Source organism: Lipophrys pholis (genome assembly GCF_963383615.2).
Source record: "Lipophrys pholis genome assembly, chromosome: 10".
In the NCBI taxonomy this organism is placed as follows: Eukaryota; Metazoa; Chordata; class Actinopteri; order Blenniiformes; family Blenniidae; genus Lipophrys; species Lipophrys pholis.
Window position 1 is genome coordinate 27,837,082 of NC_137640.1, and position 17,661 is coordinate 27,854,742.

At 42.2% G+C, this 17,661-nt stretch overlaps 2 protein-coding genes across 3 annotated transcripts in view; one reads left to right on the forward strand and one right to left on the reverse strand.

Annotated features, from left to right (window-relative positions):
* gabrb3 (gamma-aminobutyric acid type A receptor subunit beta3) overlaps positions 1–17,661 on the reverse strand; it is a 64,776-nt gene that overhangs the window by 40,943 nt on the left and 6,172 nt on the right. The window lies entirely within an intron of this gene.
* The window catches only part of gabra5 (gamma-aminobutyric acid type A receptor subunit alpha5), a gene marked incomplete at both ends in the record, with an annotated part of 28,590 nt that continues 10,966 nt past the window's right edge, over positions 38–17,661 (forward strand). The window contains 5 exons of the mRNA XM_080472840.1: positions 38–120; positions 241–365; positions 1,857–1,924; positions 3,112–3,332; positions 8,861–8,943. Coding sequence (XP_080328966.1) covers positions 38–120; positions 241–365; positions 1,857–1,924; positions 3,112–3,332; positions 8,861–8,943 — 580 coding nt within the window. The remainder of the gene's footprint in view (positions 121–240; positions 366–1,856; positions 1,925–3,111; positions 3,333–8,860; positions 8,944–17,661) is intronic.

Sequence of the window (17,661 nt, forward strand, 5' to 3'; positions counted from 1 at the left end):
TACGCAATGTAAATACATTTTTTATTTCTCTCCAGGAATGGGAGATGGAATGTGCCACAGCTTTGCAATGAGACGTCTGTGGTTCTGTGTCTTGCTTGTGAGCATCACCTGCCGTCTGAGGTAAGGAACTGGCTGCTTGTGCTGCAAGGACCCTGCAAAGGTGTAGTCTGCATAAATCACAGCTTTTACTAAACACAACATGACTTTGTAATCTTTGCTTGGACTATTGATGCTTTCCAGCCTCTCTCAGGAAGTAACTGGAACTCCCAAAGAGGCCGAATTAAACAACAACATCACAATCTTCACCCGCATCCTGGATGGACTGTTGGATGGATATGACAACAGACTCCGCCCTGGACTTGGAGGTGTGCCCATTGTATGCCATTCAACGGGGAGAAAAGCCCTCGACGCTTGTCTCCGATGGGGAAATGTGTGATATATTGACAGCATACCAATGCCGAAGTGCACGAGACCTTGATGTTAATCAGTCAAAGAGCAGGTTCATTGTTCTGATGTAACTGGAGAGATGTCAGTGTGAAGGAGGGGTGAAACGTCTGCATGTGGCAAACAGAGATTAGGTCCGTGAAAAAAGGTCCTGACTGATAAAACGTTTAAATCATTGTGTCATTAACGCTTTCATTACATTCATGTGTTCATTCATTTGAAGCAAAATCTAAATCTTTCTTGCCCCAAACACACACACACACACACACACACACACACACACACACACACACACACACACACACACACACACACACACACACACACACACACACACACACACACACACACACACACACACACACACACCGCCCCTTTTTTAATCCGTTTTTTTCTTGAGAAAACAACAACTTTTCTTTACTTGTGCTTCTTCCTGTGGTTTTTGATATGCCCACTAGATGTCACCAGGATCAGAACTTTTTCTTTCTTTCTTTTGTTGTTTTTTTTATAATCCTTCATCAGTTTTTTCTTTCTCTCCTGGTCCTCAAACAATCCCAACATCTCCTCACACCAGTTCATCTAATTCTATGGCATGTGGTGATGATTGACGTCTCTATGATGTGGGTAGGAAAGGGCTGACACTATGAAGAGCTTTAATTGTGCACCTTCACCCAGATACAGATCATTTTCAGCTCAATCTGCTCCCTTTAAACGATAGAGTTGAACGCTGACTACCGTCAAGAGTTTCTTCATGTCGTACAAGTGTTCCTGATTATTGAAGTAGTACAATCTGAGCATGAACCTTAACTTTTTTTTTTTTTTTTTTTTATCTCAGTCTTATCTCCTGTTAAATTCACATAATGGCCTCTTGCCACTGCACTGAATGACTGGATGTTTGCCCTTTATTCAAATTGCTTAAAGATACATAATGCAACAACATTTGTTTTAAAAATATTTCTCAAAGATCAAAATATACCAACACCAATGTGGAAAAAACAGTCATAACGGCTGAGTGATGTCTGTATATGTTGCAGTTGTTGTATTTATTTATTGTTAGCCCACGAACAGCCAAAACCAAAATATCAGATTTGGGAACATCACTTTTTACCACCCGGTGGTGTCATCAGTCTCTATATTGTCTAGTTTGTCCTTCGATCATCAAGGGAATGACAACCAGCAGGGTCCGACACTGGTAGATAGAAACAATGAACACATATACTGACGCCACTTTTCACTTCTAGCTACAAACAAACTCTGAAACTCGGACTAAAGTCAGACTGACTTTGAGATTCTGAATTAGTGATTTTCTCAGGTTGTGCAATTGGACTTATAAACATGTATTTTATGTGTCACGCTGTCGCTCTGATCGAGTGTGACACTGGAGACTCAACATGTTCATTGTATTTTTACAGAGAAGGTGACGGAGATCAAAACCAACATCTTCGTCACAAGCTTTGGTCCGGTCTCTGACACTGAAATGGTAAGCGCTGCTTTTGACTGATATGAAATGCGTTTTCTATCCGGAATTTAACCGCATAAATTTCCAAATATTTAAAAAATTTACTAAATCAAATTTCCATCCAGCAAATACATTCAGTTTTCTTATTGTTGTTCATCTTTAAGACTGAAAATCTGACAATACAGCCTGTCTAAAGCTGCAGCCCCCACCCCCCGGGTTATTGCTTAGATAATACAGTGAAGACAAATGCAGGTGGACACGCCCATTCCTATAAACATAGAAAAGCAGGTGGAATTAAAATGGAAGATTCCCAAAAGGCCTATACCACAGAGGTTGGGAGCTTTTGCTCTAACATACAATACCAAAATGATGAATACATTGTGTAATCTAGCTCTCTGATTGAAAGAGACATTGCATTAATCTCAGCCTGTTAAACTTTATTGTGTCTCATTGCTGACACATAGGAAACCACTGACTTTCCTCTTAAAGTGTAACAATTATGGATTCTGGCCTTTTTATTAAAAGTTTCCTTACAAACTCTAGACATTTCTGTAATTTCAAATCCCATTTGATGGGATTCAGCTTTAATTGTTTATTGATTTGGTCGATTTTATCTGAAGAACCAATAATAAAATAATGTGTATATGCCTAAAGATACAGAGAACCACTATAGGTCCAGCCTGTAGCACGGATACAAACTATTCTATGTAATTAAAAAAACGTCCTTCATACATATTCTATACTGTTCTATCCAACTTTGGATTATCAGCTGCTGCCAGTCGACCTTAGGAAACAGCAAGGTACCCCCTGGACAGGTTGCCAGTCTGTCATATTCACACTGTGGGAGGGAAGTGGAGTTTCCTAACAACATACGTACACACAGAGCAAATGAACTCCAAACAAAATGGCCACCAAACCCTGAGTGGAACTGAGAGTGCTCCCTCCTGCAACACTGTGCGGTTTCCTAGGATAATCATGTTGTATGTCACATTACTGGCCATCTCAGTGCAAACTGGACCAGGCCAGCCGGACCTGCTCGTATATCTTTGGAGACGTTTCTCCCTTGAACCAGCATGAACAGATGAAGTGACTTGGATCAGGTGTGAGACGTCCAGATGTTGTCGAGATGCCTCCTACCTGGACGAATGAGGATATGCATCGACATTACTGGTCATGTATTTACAACAATAAACTTGTTTCCCCCACAGGAATACACTATAGACGTGTTTTTTCGTCAAAGCTGGAAAGATGAGCGGCTCTGCTTCAAAGGTCCGATGGAGATGCTTCCCCTGAACAACCTGCTGGCCAGTAACATCTGGACCCCTGACACTTTCTTCCTGAACGGGAAAAAGTCAATAGCGCACAACATGACGACACCGAACAAGCTGCTGCGCCTGAAAGACGACGGGACTCTTCTCTACACCATGAGGTAAACTTTTTAATGCAAGCCTTTTTGATTGAATTATTTTTTCAGTCATAGCTCAGAGGGGAGAGCATGAGACTCGCAATCTCAAGGTAGAGGGGTTCATGTCCCACGCCGGGCGCCACACCTTCCCGTGGGCTCACCACCTGCAGGAAAGGTTCCCTAATCGGTGCAATGTGATCTGGGTGACAGTGCTCAGACTGTCACCCCCGTGACCCGGAAATGGATAAGCGGGAGAAAATGGATGGATGGATGGATGAATATCAGTCATACTGAAAATTGATTCATAAGAGCTGCCTTGTGCTGCTTTGACAAATTGTGTAATCCAATTAAAAACTGGAGAGATGACTAAACCCTGAATCAGCCTGTACTACTTCTTTGGTAATGGTTTTTAAGACCCCTGCTGCACAAATACAGCCCACACACTCGTACTACACGTCTCAGTGGTGCATCGATGCATCATCCAGTCGTCCTTACACTGTACGCAGGAGGTCAGGGGGACTCCAAATGTTTGCTTCGACCCAGCACTGAGTGTCCTTCTCACACTGCGATCAACCACTGTTAACACTGCTGACACATTACAGAAACCCGCACTTTGAGAAGAGAGACAGCACAGCCTACTCTGCGTATTACTGCTCACTGCGCGCCGTCACAGCTGAGATTTCACACCTCGCAGCCTCTTTAAAGGGTGTATAAATGGACATGTGTGAAGTACACCTTGTTTGCAGTCTCTTGCCTTAATAGTTGAAAAGTGCTTAATTTTTTTCCCGAGGTAAACGCGCCCTCATCCTGTCATTACCGGCATCCAGAATGCCTTCTGGGTGCAAAGTACATTATGCTCCGCTCTGCCAAAAGAGATGCCTCCTCTTGATAGAACCATCTCATTTACATCCGCTTTCATTCCAGCGCTGTGTCATCATCTTATCACGACAATAAATCCTCCAAATCAAATACTAACAAAGGGAAGTTGAGGGAAAATGGACACGGCTGCACGTCAAAAATGATTATTGATCCATTCACTTTGAAATTGCTGCAAATCTACAGCACATTTGCCAACGCTGCAAGCCATTAGAAACGGCTTTGCGATGGGCCATTAATGCGTTTGTGTTCTGGGAACGAGGTTATTAGAGAAACGTTTTAGGCACGCATTACTCTCCTTTTCCTTCCTTGGTTTTCCAAAAGAACAAGTGCAGACACCACGAAAACCTCCCTCACAGGAAACAGGGAATTTCAATCCAGGCAGCTGATGAATGACACAACAATGTGCTTTCTAATGTGTCACCATGATGCCCTGTTAGTCTGAACTGAACTGTGCACCTGTGAAACAGCATACAGCTGCAGTGCTCCTAATTTTGTGTCAGCTTCTTTTGTAGCTGCAAGTCCGTTCTGTCCTTAGTGGTCCTGATGATTTATTAAGGAGCCACTCTGGTATGTATCAGACTAATTAAAGCCAGTAAGGGCTGCCCATTTGCTCTGAAGTCCCACTGTGGATATTAGTCATGCTCAGAAAGATGTCAGAGCTCTGCAAAGAAGGAATAACACCCCGATGGCCTCGCTATCACTTTGTAGCCACGCGCTTCTTTAATAATGCACCTTTAGTGAGTAATTCAACCCAGAACGCAGCTTCTTTGCCAGTAATGATGCTGCTATCAGCAGTAATGATGACAGAATAATTTCTGTGGTAATTTATCTGACTTTAAGATACAGTACACTGCCGCAGCTAACATTTATTACCCATTGTTTTAATAATTAATCTGTCTGCTTCCTTTTAGAGGTAAAATATCTGTATTTTGAGTTTTAAACATTCCTGAGAGGGGACAAAAACTATAACATGTCCATGTCTTTGTATAATGTTTAATAGATAAGAAAAACCAAAACCTTTGCAAAATAACCCCCCAAAAAAAAACAATTATCAGAAAACGAGGAAAGAACAGTCAACGGTGTCAATTAAGCCCAACAAGGGAAGAACCAGGTCAACTCTAACCCTAACCCAGAAAACAAACTCACTGACAGCTGTAACATTAAATGGGTCATGTTATGCAAAATTCACTTTCTAAAGGTTTTCCAACAGTAATAATCGTCCTCATACTTGGAATGACGCCCCAGTAGTGAAGACAGTCTGTCCTCTCTCTCTGGCTTGTTTCAGTTTTTATAAAGTGTGTCGCTCCAACCAGCCAATCAGAAATCAAACCCTATATAGTGTCATCAGGGGTTTAGCCAATCCCAATCAAGGTAGGCTCCTCCCTTTGACTCCTCCCACAATTAGGCAGCTCTGCTCTGGCACATGGCACCACGAGAGGAAGGATTTCCTCCTCTTCCTAAGATGGACATGTGTGGGCGGAGCCAGTCCAGCTCACACAGACACAGCAGATTGTGAATGCAGCTCCTATGATCCAATATTCAAATGGAGGAAAATCAAGGAAAAGCTGGATTTGGGGCAATAAACTTTAACGAGACCATGTGGAAGTGTTGAAAAACCGTGTAATATGACCTCTTTAAACTCTGCTAACAACAAAATGTCAAACTGTGAGTCTGTATTTAGGACAGACAGGACAGTGACTGCAACCTGTCACACATTGTAAAGTTACAACGGGCCGTTAATTTATAAATTAACAGAATATAGGGAAATGTGTGCTGGACTGTCATCCCTTCAGCACTGCCTTTCAGTCTTGTAATGCTTCTTTGCCACACAGTGATGACGTGAGTCACTGCTGAAGCTTTTGCCAACCGCCAACCGTAAAGAATAAATGTCTAAGAGCCTGATTAAAAAACTGACTAAACACTTCAGTAAGGACCCATCAAACAAGAGCAGTATTTCATAAAGAAATGATATACTACAACTTAATTTATATCTTTAGAAATGAAAAGAAGCAACACATAATGGTTTTTTTTGTTCAAGGCTTCCAAAACTCATATTTAGAGAAGTGAATTTGACAAAGAACTCTCCAGATGTCAGCAATAGTGTCTGCAGCCACTCTGGCGTCCAGTCTGGCCTCTGTTCAGTTGGAGAAGAAGAAAAAGCCGGTCACCTTGAACAATGATGACAACTGATGCTTGTGTCTCATAGTAAGAGTAAAACTGCGAGATGGAGTTATGGAAGCCCTTCACACAATGGAGGAGTTTCATAAAGGTGCAATGTGCCAAAATAAAAGTCTTTGAAAATAAACTGATACGATAGAGCGGGACAGACCGGACGCTTCAGGGACTCCTGATGGTATTACTTAAAGGTAGATGGTAACACTTTAAAATATCACGTAGAAACAATCAATTATTCCACTTTTACGAGTCTCATAAACCTGGGAGTCTTTCTAGTTTGTCTTTATCCTAACAAGGACCAGGAGAACCAGAACATGTCGAATCTCCTGCTTTAAAAGATAAACAGAGTAATTAGCAGAATCTCTTTGAGCTGGACGGGTGAAAGTCTGGACGCCTTGATAAATCACTACAGTGAAGTGATGGATTGAATATCACATACTGTTTACAATATACGCTTTACAAAAGCTGATGGAACAGTGAAGGGAGCTGTTCAAACCTACCACAGCTAAAAGTATCATATGAAGGTTTGCATGCATTTAATTCACACCTGGAGCAAAATAAATGGAATTCCTTGTTTTATGAAAGCATTTATTTTACCACACAGCCTGTGAAACTCCTCAATTGGACTTTGCACGATTGTCCACTAGTGGGAGATGTAGAGAGCGAGAGATATAAGACGCCCAGACTTTGATCAAGAACCTTTTATAGATCATCTGCGGGATAAAGTTTAAGGGATGTTTTATACATTTAACTTAATTCAGTCTTGCTCATCTTCCAGTGCTTTGGAGTGAAGTCAGAGTTCATATTGGGTATGGCCTCAGATTTTTAAGATAATGAAAGATGATGTGACACAAGTTTTCCCAAATGTGTTGCTTTATTATTGGAAAGGTTTATTTATGATTAGTCTAAGTGTTTTCATTCAAATGTTAGAGAATTTAACTTTAGCGGTAGAAGACACACTTGTACCCTTAAAAAAACACAAGGAATTAAGAAAAGCACAAAATAAACAGCAAAACGTTCAAAGCAAACATTCTGCATTCAAAACTATATTTCTATGCAGGAATGTGATGCACAGTGATTACAGGTAAGTAGCAGCAGGACTTGAATAAATGACATCAGTGTAACATTTCATCCTGACGATAATTTGACAATAATGTGAGTTTGGCTGCAAAATTCAGGTTTGATTTTTGAACATTTCAGAAGGTTTTTTTGTCCAAATGCCCTTTCACAATAAAAGCTGCCATGTCACAGCTTGCAGTCACAGAAATGTGAACTTGTAAAAAAATATTATCTGCTAGACTAAAGCTATATTTCTCTTTAATTTAAAAAAAAATAATCTAATTAAACATGTAAAGTGATGGAATCTCAATCGCTAACCAGAAACAGCCCCAGTTGCACATGTGCACCAAAATGGAGCACATATAATACAATATATATAATCTCCTTCATGTGTATTTTTATCCCCAGAAGGAAAAAACCTTGTTTTACTTTGGCTTCACCACTGGCTCTGCCATTCATTTCATCATTTCCTCTGGTCCTGGAGAAAGATCACCTGTTGTTTGCCGGCAGTATCAATACCATTATTTGAACTTACAATAATTTAATACTGTGTTTATTCCATCAAAATAGAGGGACACATCGACAGCCATATTACAGTCATCAGTTAACATTTCATGATTTTGATTGGTTTGCAGAAGAAAGCCTAAAAGAGAAAACCAAAGTGCGTACAGAGTCAAACCAGAGGCTTCTTACTGTGAGGAGAGACCACTGATCACAGTGCCAGACAGCATCAGATCACAGTGATGATCACCTTAAAACTATTTGCTATGACTGATAACAAATGATCACGTAAACCATAACTTCCCGCAAAACTGATTTATTCTGGGGCTTTAGTGCTAAATCCTTTGGTGTAAGTCTGACACTTAAAAAAAACAAGTACTGAGAGTACTTATGAAGTGAAAGCAGAGATACAAAGCCCCCCCCCCCCGTGTTGCATACAGAGTGAGTTGATCCCCCAGTTTTGTGCAGGTTGTTTGCATGTCTGTCAGTCCCCAGCCTGGCCAGCAGAGGGAGGCATTGCACAAGGCTCTGTGAATATGCTTGACACACACTTCAGCTGCGCTCTGGGAGCTCATTTGTTTTCAGTTTGATTTCCACCAATGATCTTTCAACTCTGTGTCGCCACATTGGCACAATTTATCCTCTGAAAATCTCATTTTCACACGATTACATTTATCCTCGTAGATGTGTATCCTCAGGAGTTCCCGTTGAAGGTCGTTCTGAGCTCTGTGCTCGAACAATTGCTTTTTCACTCAGTTCTTTTTACAACCTAGGACACACTAATGAAGACAAAGTGGGATTTTTTTGTTTGTGCACAACATGAAATCCATCCAGGGATGCATTGCATGTGGATCTGTTTGCTTTTGAAGGTGGTGATCATAATGATAATGTCTCATTTTGCACAGTTCAACATCTAACTTTAGATACTCTTCTTTCAGGCTCACTATTTCAGCAGAATGTCCCATGCAGCTGGAGGATTTCCCAATGGACGCCCACGCTTGCCCTCTTAAATTTGGAAGCTGTGAGTAAACAAGCCTTAAACAAAATGTCCTGATGCAGAGGTTTTCACAACTTAAGTCTTCGTACCTCATATCAGACAAGTTGCCTTCCTTCTGTCTGCATCTTGCTTCGATACTTGGAACTATGGAAGTCATTTGTTTCACAGTTATGAAAACTTTTAAGCAAAATCTGCAGATTATAAAACAAATGCCCAACTGCCTCTTCGTGATTGGCTTGGTCCATTCATCTTCTCAGTGCTATTTATTCATATTGCACTTTTCAAACAATTAATATGTGAAAATAAACAATAAATGAATTGGACATAGGTCCACCCCATCTCACTTCTGCAATGAGGAAACAGCAGAGCCAGAATAAGGCATTAAAAGGAAAAAAATATATATAAATATATAAAAAAAGATAAAATAAACATGGTAAAAGGTAAATCACATAGAGCCAGCAGAGCCAGAATAAGACATTAAAAGGAAAATATATATATATATTTCAAAAAAAGATAAAATAAACATGGTAAAAGTTGAAACACATAGGTACATAAATAGAAATAGAAATACCAATACTAAAATATGAGAACAGGAAAATATGATGGACTATAACAATATCTGTAAAAATCATTAACGTAAAAGTGATTCGAACAAATATTTAAATACAGTATCAAATAATGAATAATTAGACATCACCTACAAGCCTAGTTAAAAACGTGTCTAAGTTTGCTTTTGGATATGTTGACATTTTGCGCTGCACTTCTGCTGAAGTTAAGGTTACGGTAAGATTTGGAAAAACTCAAACTCAAGTTCTCCTCAAGAGTCAATATTAAAGCAAATTCAAGCTTACAATTCACACATATTGGGTACAATGACAATATTTACATAATGACATGAAGCAAATCTAATAAGTCCAGTTAGAAGGCCTCTGCTGGTAAAGGTAGTTTCATGTGGTCATTCCTACCCTAAATGCTCTAAATACACAGAAAAGGTCCGTCCCGAAGCAGCCGTCAAGGTTCTGAAGGGATAAAAAAAGGAACCCTGTACATTTCTCAAAATAAATGCTTCCTTACACAAAATTACACAAAGCCGTCTTGATTTTAAGGGTATAACATTTTTTTTAACTTCTTAAAATAGGTTAGTTTGCACTTAATTCATTTTATGTCGCAAAACTACCAAGTTAGAGCTTTTACATCTAAAGTGTAAGCAGCGGGAGCGTGTACAAAGACAGAAACATAGAATATGGCTTCACTGAAGCAACTGACAAAATTAGAGCTGAAAGCATCTTTTACTGTGAAAAACTGTTCAAGCGGACGTGGCACCAGACCACCGAACACCCCGAGAGGGTGTGTAGACCCAACAGGTTTGTCCTCAGAGAGGACGGACTCATCGTCACAGAACATAACACAGAAACTCTATTTCACATACAGTGCGTTATGAGGCTCCTCCTCTATTTATTTGTTTTTGTAATTGTACGTCGCGTGGTGGCGTCGCCGAGGAGACATGTGGATCCCTCAAGCAAAATGTTGGGAATCGCCGCCCTGTGTCAAAATGTTTTGAGCCCATCGTCTGGGAGCGCCGTCACCCATGTTGAAAATAGAAGAGAAAAGGTCGTAGTGCAAACGTTGTATATCTATGACCCAAACCCCACAGGAGCAAGTGTTAGCAAACATGCTACATGGAGCTTAAACACCGCACCGTGCGTGCGTGCGTGCGTGCGTGCGTGCGTGCGCGCGTGCGTGTGTGTCCATGCGGTGGATGCAGGGCTGGACGGCCTTCAGTGTGTTTCAGGTACGAAGCGTCTCTCATTTAGCCCCTGATCAGCAGTGGCGCTCGCCTGTTTCCTGTAATACTGGAAGTATAAAACAGCGAGTCCAAGCACTGACTCTACATTTACAACTACACTTTAAAAAAAAAAGAAAATGCGACTCTGACACCTGCGAGCAGCTGAACCGGAGTTGCAGCTTACGCGAGGTCGCTCTGCGTCCCTCATGCCTGCTAAGCCAGTCAGGCTGACTCACGGAGCTCCGGCAGTTCGAAAATATCTGGGGAGCTCCTGTCGTGTAAGCTTAAGATTAGCATTTGAGGTCTTCCCTGCCACTGACGTATGCAGGGATATCTCAGGCTCAGCGCTCTCAGGGCTCTGAAGGCTTGCAGCACGCCGGCGGACTCTTCGCCACTCCCACACCTACTGTGGCCACCTCACCCCCCCAGCGGAGACCCGGGGCAGGGATAATCGGAGCACAGGTGCCAAGCTGTCAACAGACTGTTAACCCATCAGGGGAGGCCAGGGAGTCAAAACTTTCTTTAAATAATGATATTAGGTCTGAATAAAGAACTTGTTGTCTAGTATCCTGCTAATTCAGTGTAATTAAAAAGTACAAGTTACTTAGTTAAATTTGATTCAGGTCAGCTCTACTTTATCTCTGCAGAGCAACGACTGAGGGAACGTGCATAAAATCAATCAAGGATCAATCAAACCACCATTATTTATATTAATAGGAGAGAACAAATTCACACAATAAAGAAAGGCTGTTTGTAATGTCAACGCCCCTGATGTTGTGTACAGTTACAGTGTAAATGTCAATTAAAAAGAAGAAGCACTGCTGATGGCCTGTAAAGCAATAATGTGACTGTGGAAAGAAAAAAATGTGGTCCATGTGAGGGTCTAAGCTGGTAAAGTTACTGTGCAGTTACTATCCTGTTTTCTCCAACTCCATTAACCCCAGCTAATCCTCTGACCTGATGGACAGCACTCACCCACCAGCTCAAGGCTTTCAGGGCTACGGTAGACCCCCCCCCCCCCCCCCCCCCCCACCCCGGTGTTTAATCACCACTCATACACTAAACTGTGCTTCACCTCCTCCACCCACTGTCGTTCATATATGTTAAAGTGCACAGAAACTTTAAGTCTGCGGCAAATTTGGTAAATGTTTTTTTTTTTTTTTTTCTTTCACCAAGCGAAGTGATTCAATTCATACTGGCTTACACAAATAAACTAATCGACCAGCCACATGACAGAAACTCGATGTCATTAGTCAAGAAGACATGGTGAAGCTGATCTGCTGACCACTGAGCATAACAATAGGAAAATATACATATTTTAAGTGACTTTGACAGTGGCACTGATATAGTTGATATTTCACTGGGATTTTCATGCACGATGGATGGATGGATGGATGGATGGATGGATGGATGGATGGATGGATGGATGGATGGATGGATGGATGGATGGATGGATGGATGGATGGATGGAGATGATAGAAAAACAACAGTGACTCAAATAACCACTTGTTATAACCAACGTATGCAGCAGATCATCTCTGACTGCAGAACACATAGAACCTTCAAGCTGAAGGTCTCCAGCAGGAGAAAACCTCTCCAGTGGTGCTTTTCCACTAATTCCTCCTCAGCCCGACTCGACTCGCCTTTGACGCTTTTCTACTACGTGTTAGTCCCCCTACCAGGTACTTTACCGGTACCTACATGAAGCCGAGGTTCCAAGCGAGCTCAGGTGAGTAGAAAATCTGACGCCGGCAAACGGCAGGCCGCTGATTTGCCGGCACGTCACGACACGAATGAGTCAGGAGAGCGGCTCATTCTCCCTGTCATTTTTAAAACCCGATCACAACAAGAACGCTCACAAACAGAGGTAGATGCAAAAAAAAGAAATAAACCCCACGGAGCAGCGACATTGTGCAGGCGTCTTTTGTCTGGTGGCGGCCGGAGGATTCAGGAGCTCGATGGAGCGAAGCGCTATGGGTACCAGGAGGACTCTGAGTCACGGGTACCACCAGTGTTTCAGATTAACCGGTTTCCCTGTTAACTGGTGACCGGCTTCCTCGAGCGTCCTTTATTCACAGCAGATGTTAAAAACCTGACCAGAACCTGGAGCTGTGCTGTTTAACTGCTTTCCCATTAACGTTTACTGTGGCAGAAGTGACCAGTTAACAGGGGCACCAGTTAAGCTGAAACACCAGACAGTCAGGCACATCTTTACACCATTGTAATATTTTTGTAATATTTATCATTAATAACTATATGAAAAAAAAAACTATTTAAGTGATATCAAATGCATGTTCACGCCGCGTCAGGATCGGGGTGATTACTTGTGCACGACTGAGAAAAGCTCCGCCCACGCCACAGTTGTACTGTCTTGTGATGGAAAACAAACAAAACTGAGGCGAGCCGAGTAGGGCTGAATAGGTACTAGTGGAAAAGCGCCGCGGGTGTGGCGAGGATTTTCTTGGACCCCTTAATATCAGTAGACCATCGTTCAAATGCCAGCGTCTTCCCGAGCACCACTGCTGACCGTGTCCATCCCTTCATGACCACCATGTACCGTCCTGTGACCGGACGCTCCCAGCAGGATCAAACAGAACTCAGATCGTCTCCAGCTGGTTTCTTGAACATGACGAGGAGTTCACTGCACTTCAATGTCCTCACAGTCACCAGATCTCAATCTGACAGAGCACAACAATGGACAGTTGCATCATGGATGTGTTGCTGGTAAATCCGCAACAACTGTGTGACGATAAAAGTAACACTTATTTGCATTTTCTTCTTTTTGGGCGATGGAGCTGCCAGGCAGCCTCCGGTTTCCAGTTATTGCTCCATATTTGGCATCGCTGAAGTTTGTTTTTCTTTCTCTGACTCTCAAGAGGTGAAGGAAAAACGTACAACTCAATTACTGGAACGCACGAGTCATCAGACAAGCTTGGAACACTATTGTCTTGTCAGCCTCTTCCTGGCTGTTGTGAGCTTAACGTTTTGTTTTTATAGGCCTCGGCATCTCACAAATGAACGGAGGAAGGCTGCATCACGCACCTGTAAGAAACCTGAAACACAAAAACAGCCGAATGAGACGGCATTGTCTCATTTACAGACAATCTGGTGATTCATTCTGCCTGTTGTTTTGCTTTTGCACCCCGATGCAAAGGAAAATGTGTCCCTAAGTTTAAAATTATGCAGATGAGCTACTGTTTATTCAGCTGTTTTTTTTTAATTTTAACAGCAACTCATTTGTCTCACTTCTCTCTTAATGACGGACAGACAGCGTTGGTCTGTGGGGAAAAGGTGGAGCATAAATATTCAATGTAAAACTCACCAACCAGCCAGAGGAATGGGGGAATGCAGCCTTTCTACATTTATTTCAGCTTGTAAATCTATTTCAAGGCGTCAACCTCAGTGTAGATTGTAGTTCGAGCCTCTGATACTGTGGTTACTTCTCGCTCGTAATACTCTCATTTATTTATGGTGCTGCTGCATTTTTACAAGATATCTGCTCAGGCTGTAATATGAAATAATATACAAAATACATCACTGGTTCAACGTGTAACACAAAACATAGGTTGTGTGCAGGCACATAGAACTATGGGTGGATGGATGGAGATATACTTCCATAATCATATTCAAATTCAGCTTATACTTGTAATGACATTGTGGTATGCTCAACCTGATATTTTGTACGCAGGAATTTGTGGAAAATGAAAGTTATTGCATCCCATTTTGAATTGTAATGTAAAAATTTAATTGGGTTGTAGATGCATCTGTCACCATGTAACTTTTGCTGTCAGGGTTAACTTTGTATTGAGCCAATGACTTTATTCCCTAACTAATAGAGTTAATGACAATCATATATTATATAGATTTTCTACCAAACACACATTTCTGAACTATGCATTTCATCTGTGCTTCACTTTGTTAACCAAACAATCAACAATAATTTTATTTTGCTTTTTTTTTCTTTGTTAAGAAGGACCTCTTCCTCCCAGTCAACGTACCAGGGCACCTGACTGATGCATGTACAGTGAAAAAATGAATTTTTGGCACTGGATCATATGCAGTATACGTGGAAAACTGGTGCAAGTTACATTGAATAAATGAACGAATGAATGAATGAATGATCGTTATTGTCATTACACACGGGGTTCAGTGAAACTCTACAACGCTGTTAAAGTTAAAGGTTAACACATAGGTAATAAAATATTGCCAGAAAAGACGGAAATGAAATGGAAGTTTGGAGATGGAAGCCTAAAACAACTTGAATTTGAGATTATATCTGTGCTAAATACTGAGAGATACTGTACAAATAGTAAAATAGTCAGATAAATGTCACAATTTTAGCTTTCACACCAGGATTAATAGTCCAGGTTCAGGTTCAGGTTCAGGTTCAGGTTCAGGTGAGGAAAAGTAAGCTGTCAGTGAGGGATGGTGTGATAGAGGGCCATTGCTCTGGGGTAGAAGTTGTTCCCGAGTCTGTTTCTCCTTGTTTTTATTGCTCTGAACCCTTTTTCTGATGGAAGCAGTTCAAACCGAGAGTCTCCAGGGTGTGAGTGGTCAATGCTGATCCTACCTGCCTACTAAGTATTACGGTGTAGATAGAGTCCAGCTGTGGAGGCTCCATACCAACAATGCGTCGCGCTGCCGTCACCACTTGGTTTTCAGCAGCAGAGCAGCTTGCAGACCACACTGATGTGCAGTTGGTCATGATGGACTCTATCGCGCTCCTGCAGAAGTTCAGGAGGGAGTTTAACCTGTCATGGCCGCCTCAGGAAGAAGAGCCGCTGCTGGGCCTGCCTCATGAGCTGCTGGGTGTTGGCGGACGATGTCAGGGGGATAGAGATGGTGAGTCCAAAGAGCAGTCGTGTGTGAATAGTGTGAAGAGCAGAGGGCTCAACACACAACCCTGTGGAGTCCCTTTGTTTAAGATGAGGGGAGAGGAGGTTTGGTCTATCTGTGAGGAAGTACATGATCCAAGGGTGGAACTGAAGAACAAAGAACAAACAGCGTTCCCACACAGCTGTCTGGTTTCTCCATGTGGTGAGCACTGGTGAGATGACATCCTCTCTGGAACGGTTGGCCCAGTAGATCTGTTGTCTATTTTCAGAGCAATTCCTGACAATCAGTGCTCGTGCAACAGGCTGATAGTCGTTCATGGTTCTGGCTGCAGGGCTTTTGGGCACAGGGACGATGGTGGATGATTTAAGTTGGGTTGGAAAGGCCTATTGTTGGAGGGACAGGTTGAACATGTCAGTTAGCAGGCATATGTTTTTAGTACTCGCCCTGCTTTGTGGACGTTGATCCCCTTTAGTACAGTCATCACTTGTTGTTGTTGAAGGACCAGGCTGGTGATTGGAGCAGCCTCCCCTCTTTCCATATCAAATCGGGCAAAGACCCAAGTTCAGGACATCAGGCAGTGTGGGCTCCTCATCTGGAAATCTCCTGTCGCTTTTATAGTCCATCAATGCCTTGACGCTCCTCCAAATGCTGTGTGAATCCGTTTTCTATGCGTTGTTTGTGTCTGTGCTTTGCTTCCCTGATTTCCTTCGGGAGTTTTCCCTGTGCTGTGTTGTATGCCTGTCCGTCTCCTGATCTAAGAGCTGAGTCCCTCTCTCTAATGGGAGCCCTTACACTGTTGTTAAACCTCGGCTTCTGCTTAGGAAACAGCTGACAGTGACATTCTCTGTGCAGAAACGCACGTAATGTAGCAGCAAGTCAACTCTCCCGCTATGATGAACACTCTCTTTGGGTGTTTTTGTCGTCAGTCATCTCGAGTTCTAGCTTAGCTTGTATGTAAACAGCCATGATTGTTACCACAGTGAACCCCCGTGGGAGAATAAAGGGTGTCCACCTCATCACCATGAGCTCCAGGTCGGGACAACAGTGTGTATCCACCACCTTTACATCTGCCTCCCTTGTTTGATCCGCTCTGTGAAGCGAGTGTCCGGCGAGCTCGACTGCAGATTCCAGGATGTTCTGGTACAGCCAGGTCTGATGATAGTGATATTGTCACCCATGTTGTTGGTGAGAGATCTGGAGTTGGCCAAAGAGACTCGCTAATGGCCGTTTGAATGGGTTTGTGTTTCCCTCTTTTGATTGAGTAGGTGGCGTCTCTCTGCTGGCGCCATGACTCTGAAGGACCCCACTGTGGACTTCACATTATGTTAATGTTTTCAAAATGATGCAATATTATGTGAGGTAGTGTTTCTCAATAGCTTCCATAATACGCAAAAGGACTGTAAAATCATTTTTGAAAAAATAAAAACACACAAAAAGTAGAACCTTATGTGTGTTTATGGACATTTTAACATGTTTTATTCTGTATATGCCAAATATCGTGTTGACTATAAATAAGAAAAGATTCCTTCAGTAACAGGCTGGGGTTCACATTCTCATCAAGTGCTTTATGAATGGTGGCAAGCGATGACTGTGTTCTTAATAAAACTAACATTTTCACAAAGTCTTCCTCTTGGCTGTGGTGCAAACAAACATCTAGTTGCTCCAACTCATCACCATTGTTCTTCGTGCTCTGCAGATGAACTGACCCTGGGTCACATGTGCTGGAGCAGAGACATCTACAACAAGCAGCGCAATGACAAGTAACCACACTTAAACTACAGACGTCTAAGAAGCAGCAGCATGATTCTCCTCGCATGATCACAGCCTAAGCAGCCCTATTTACTCGGACTTCAAGATCCTTTTTTTGTCTGTTCAGCTGGTGAAGTAACTTCAATCTGTATGAGAGGGAGATTGATTTTAGCGCCTCAATAAAAATGATTCAACAGATGAGAAGATGGACCAATTAGAGAGGCGGTATATCACCTCCCATCTTCTTAAGTAATTGGGTACATGAGGTGCTTTGACGAAGCCACGGGGCAAACCCTCTGATGATTTTGTCCTGAAAAGTACAAATATATTTCAGGTTTATCAAGAATCTAACACACCCCAGGGGGAATCCA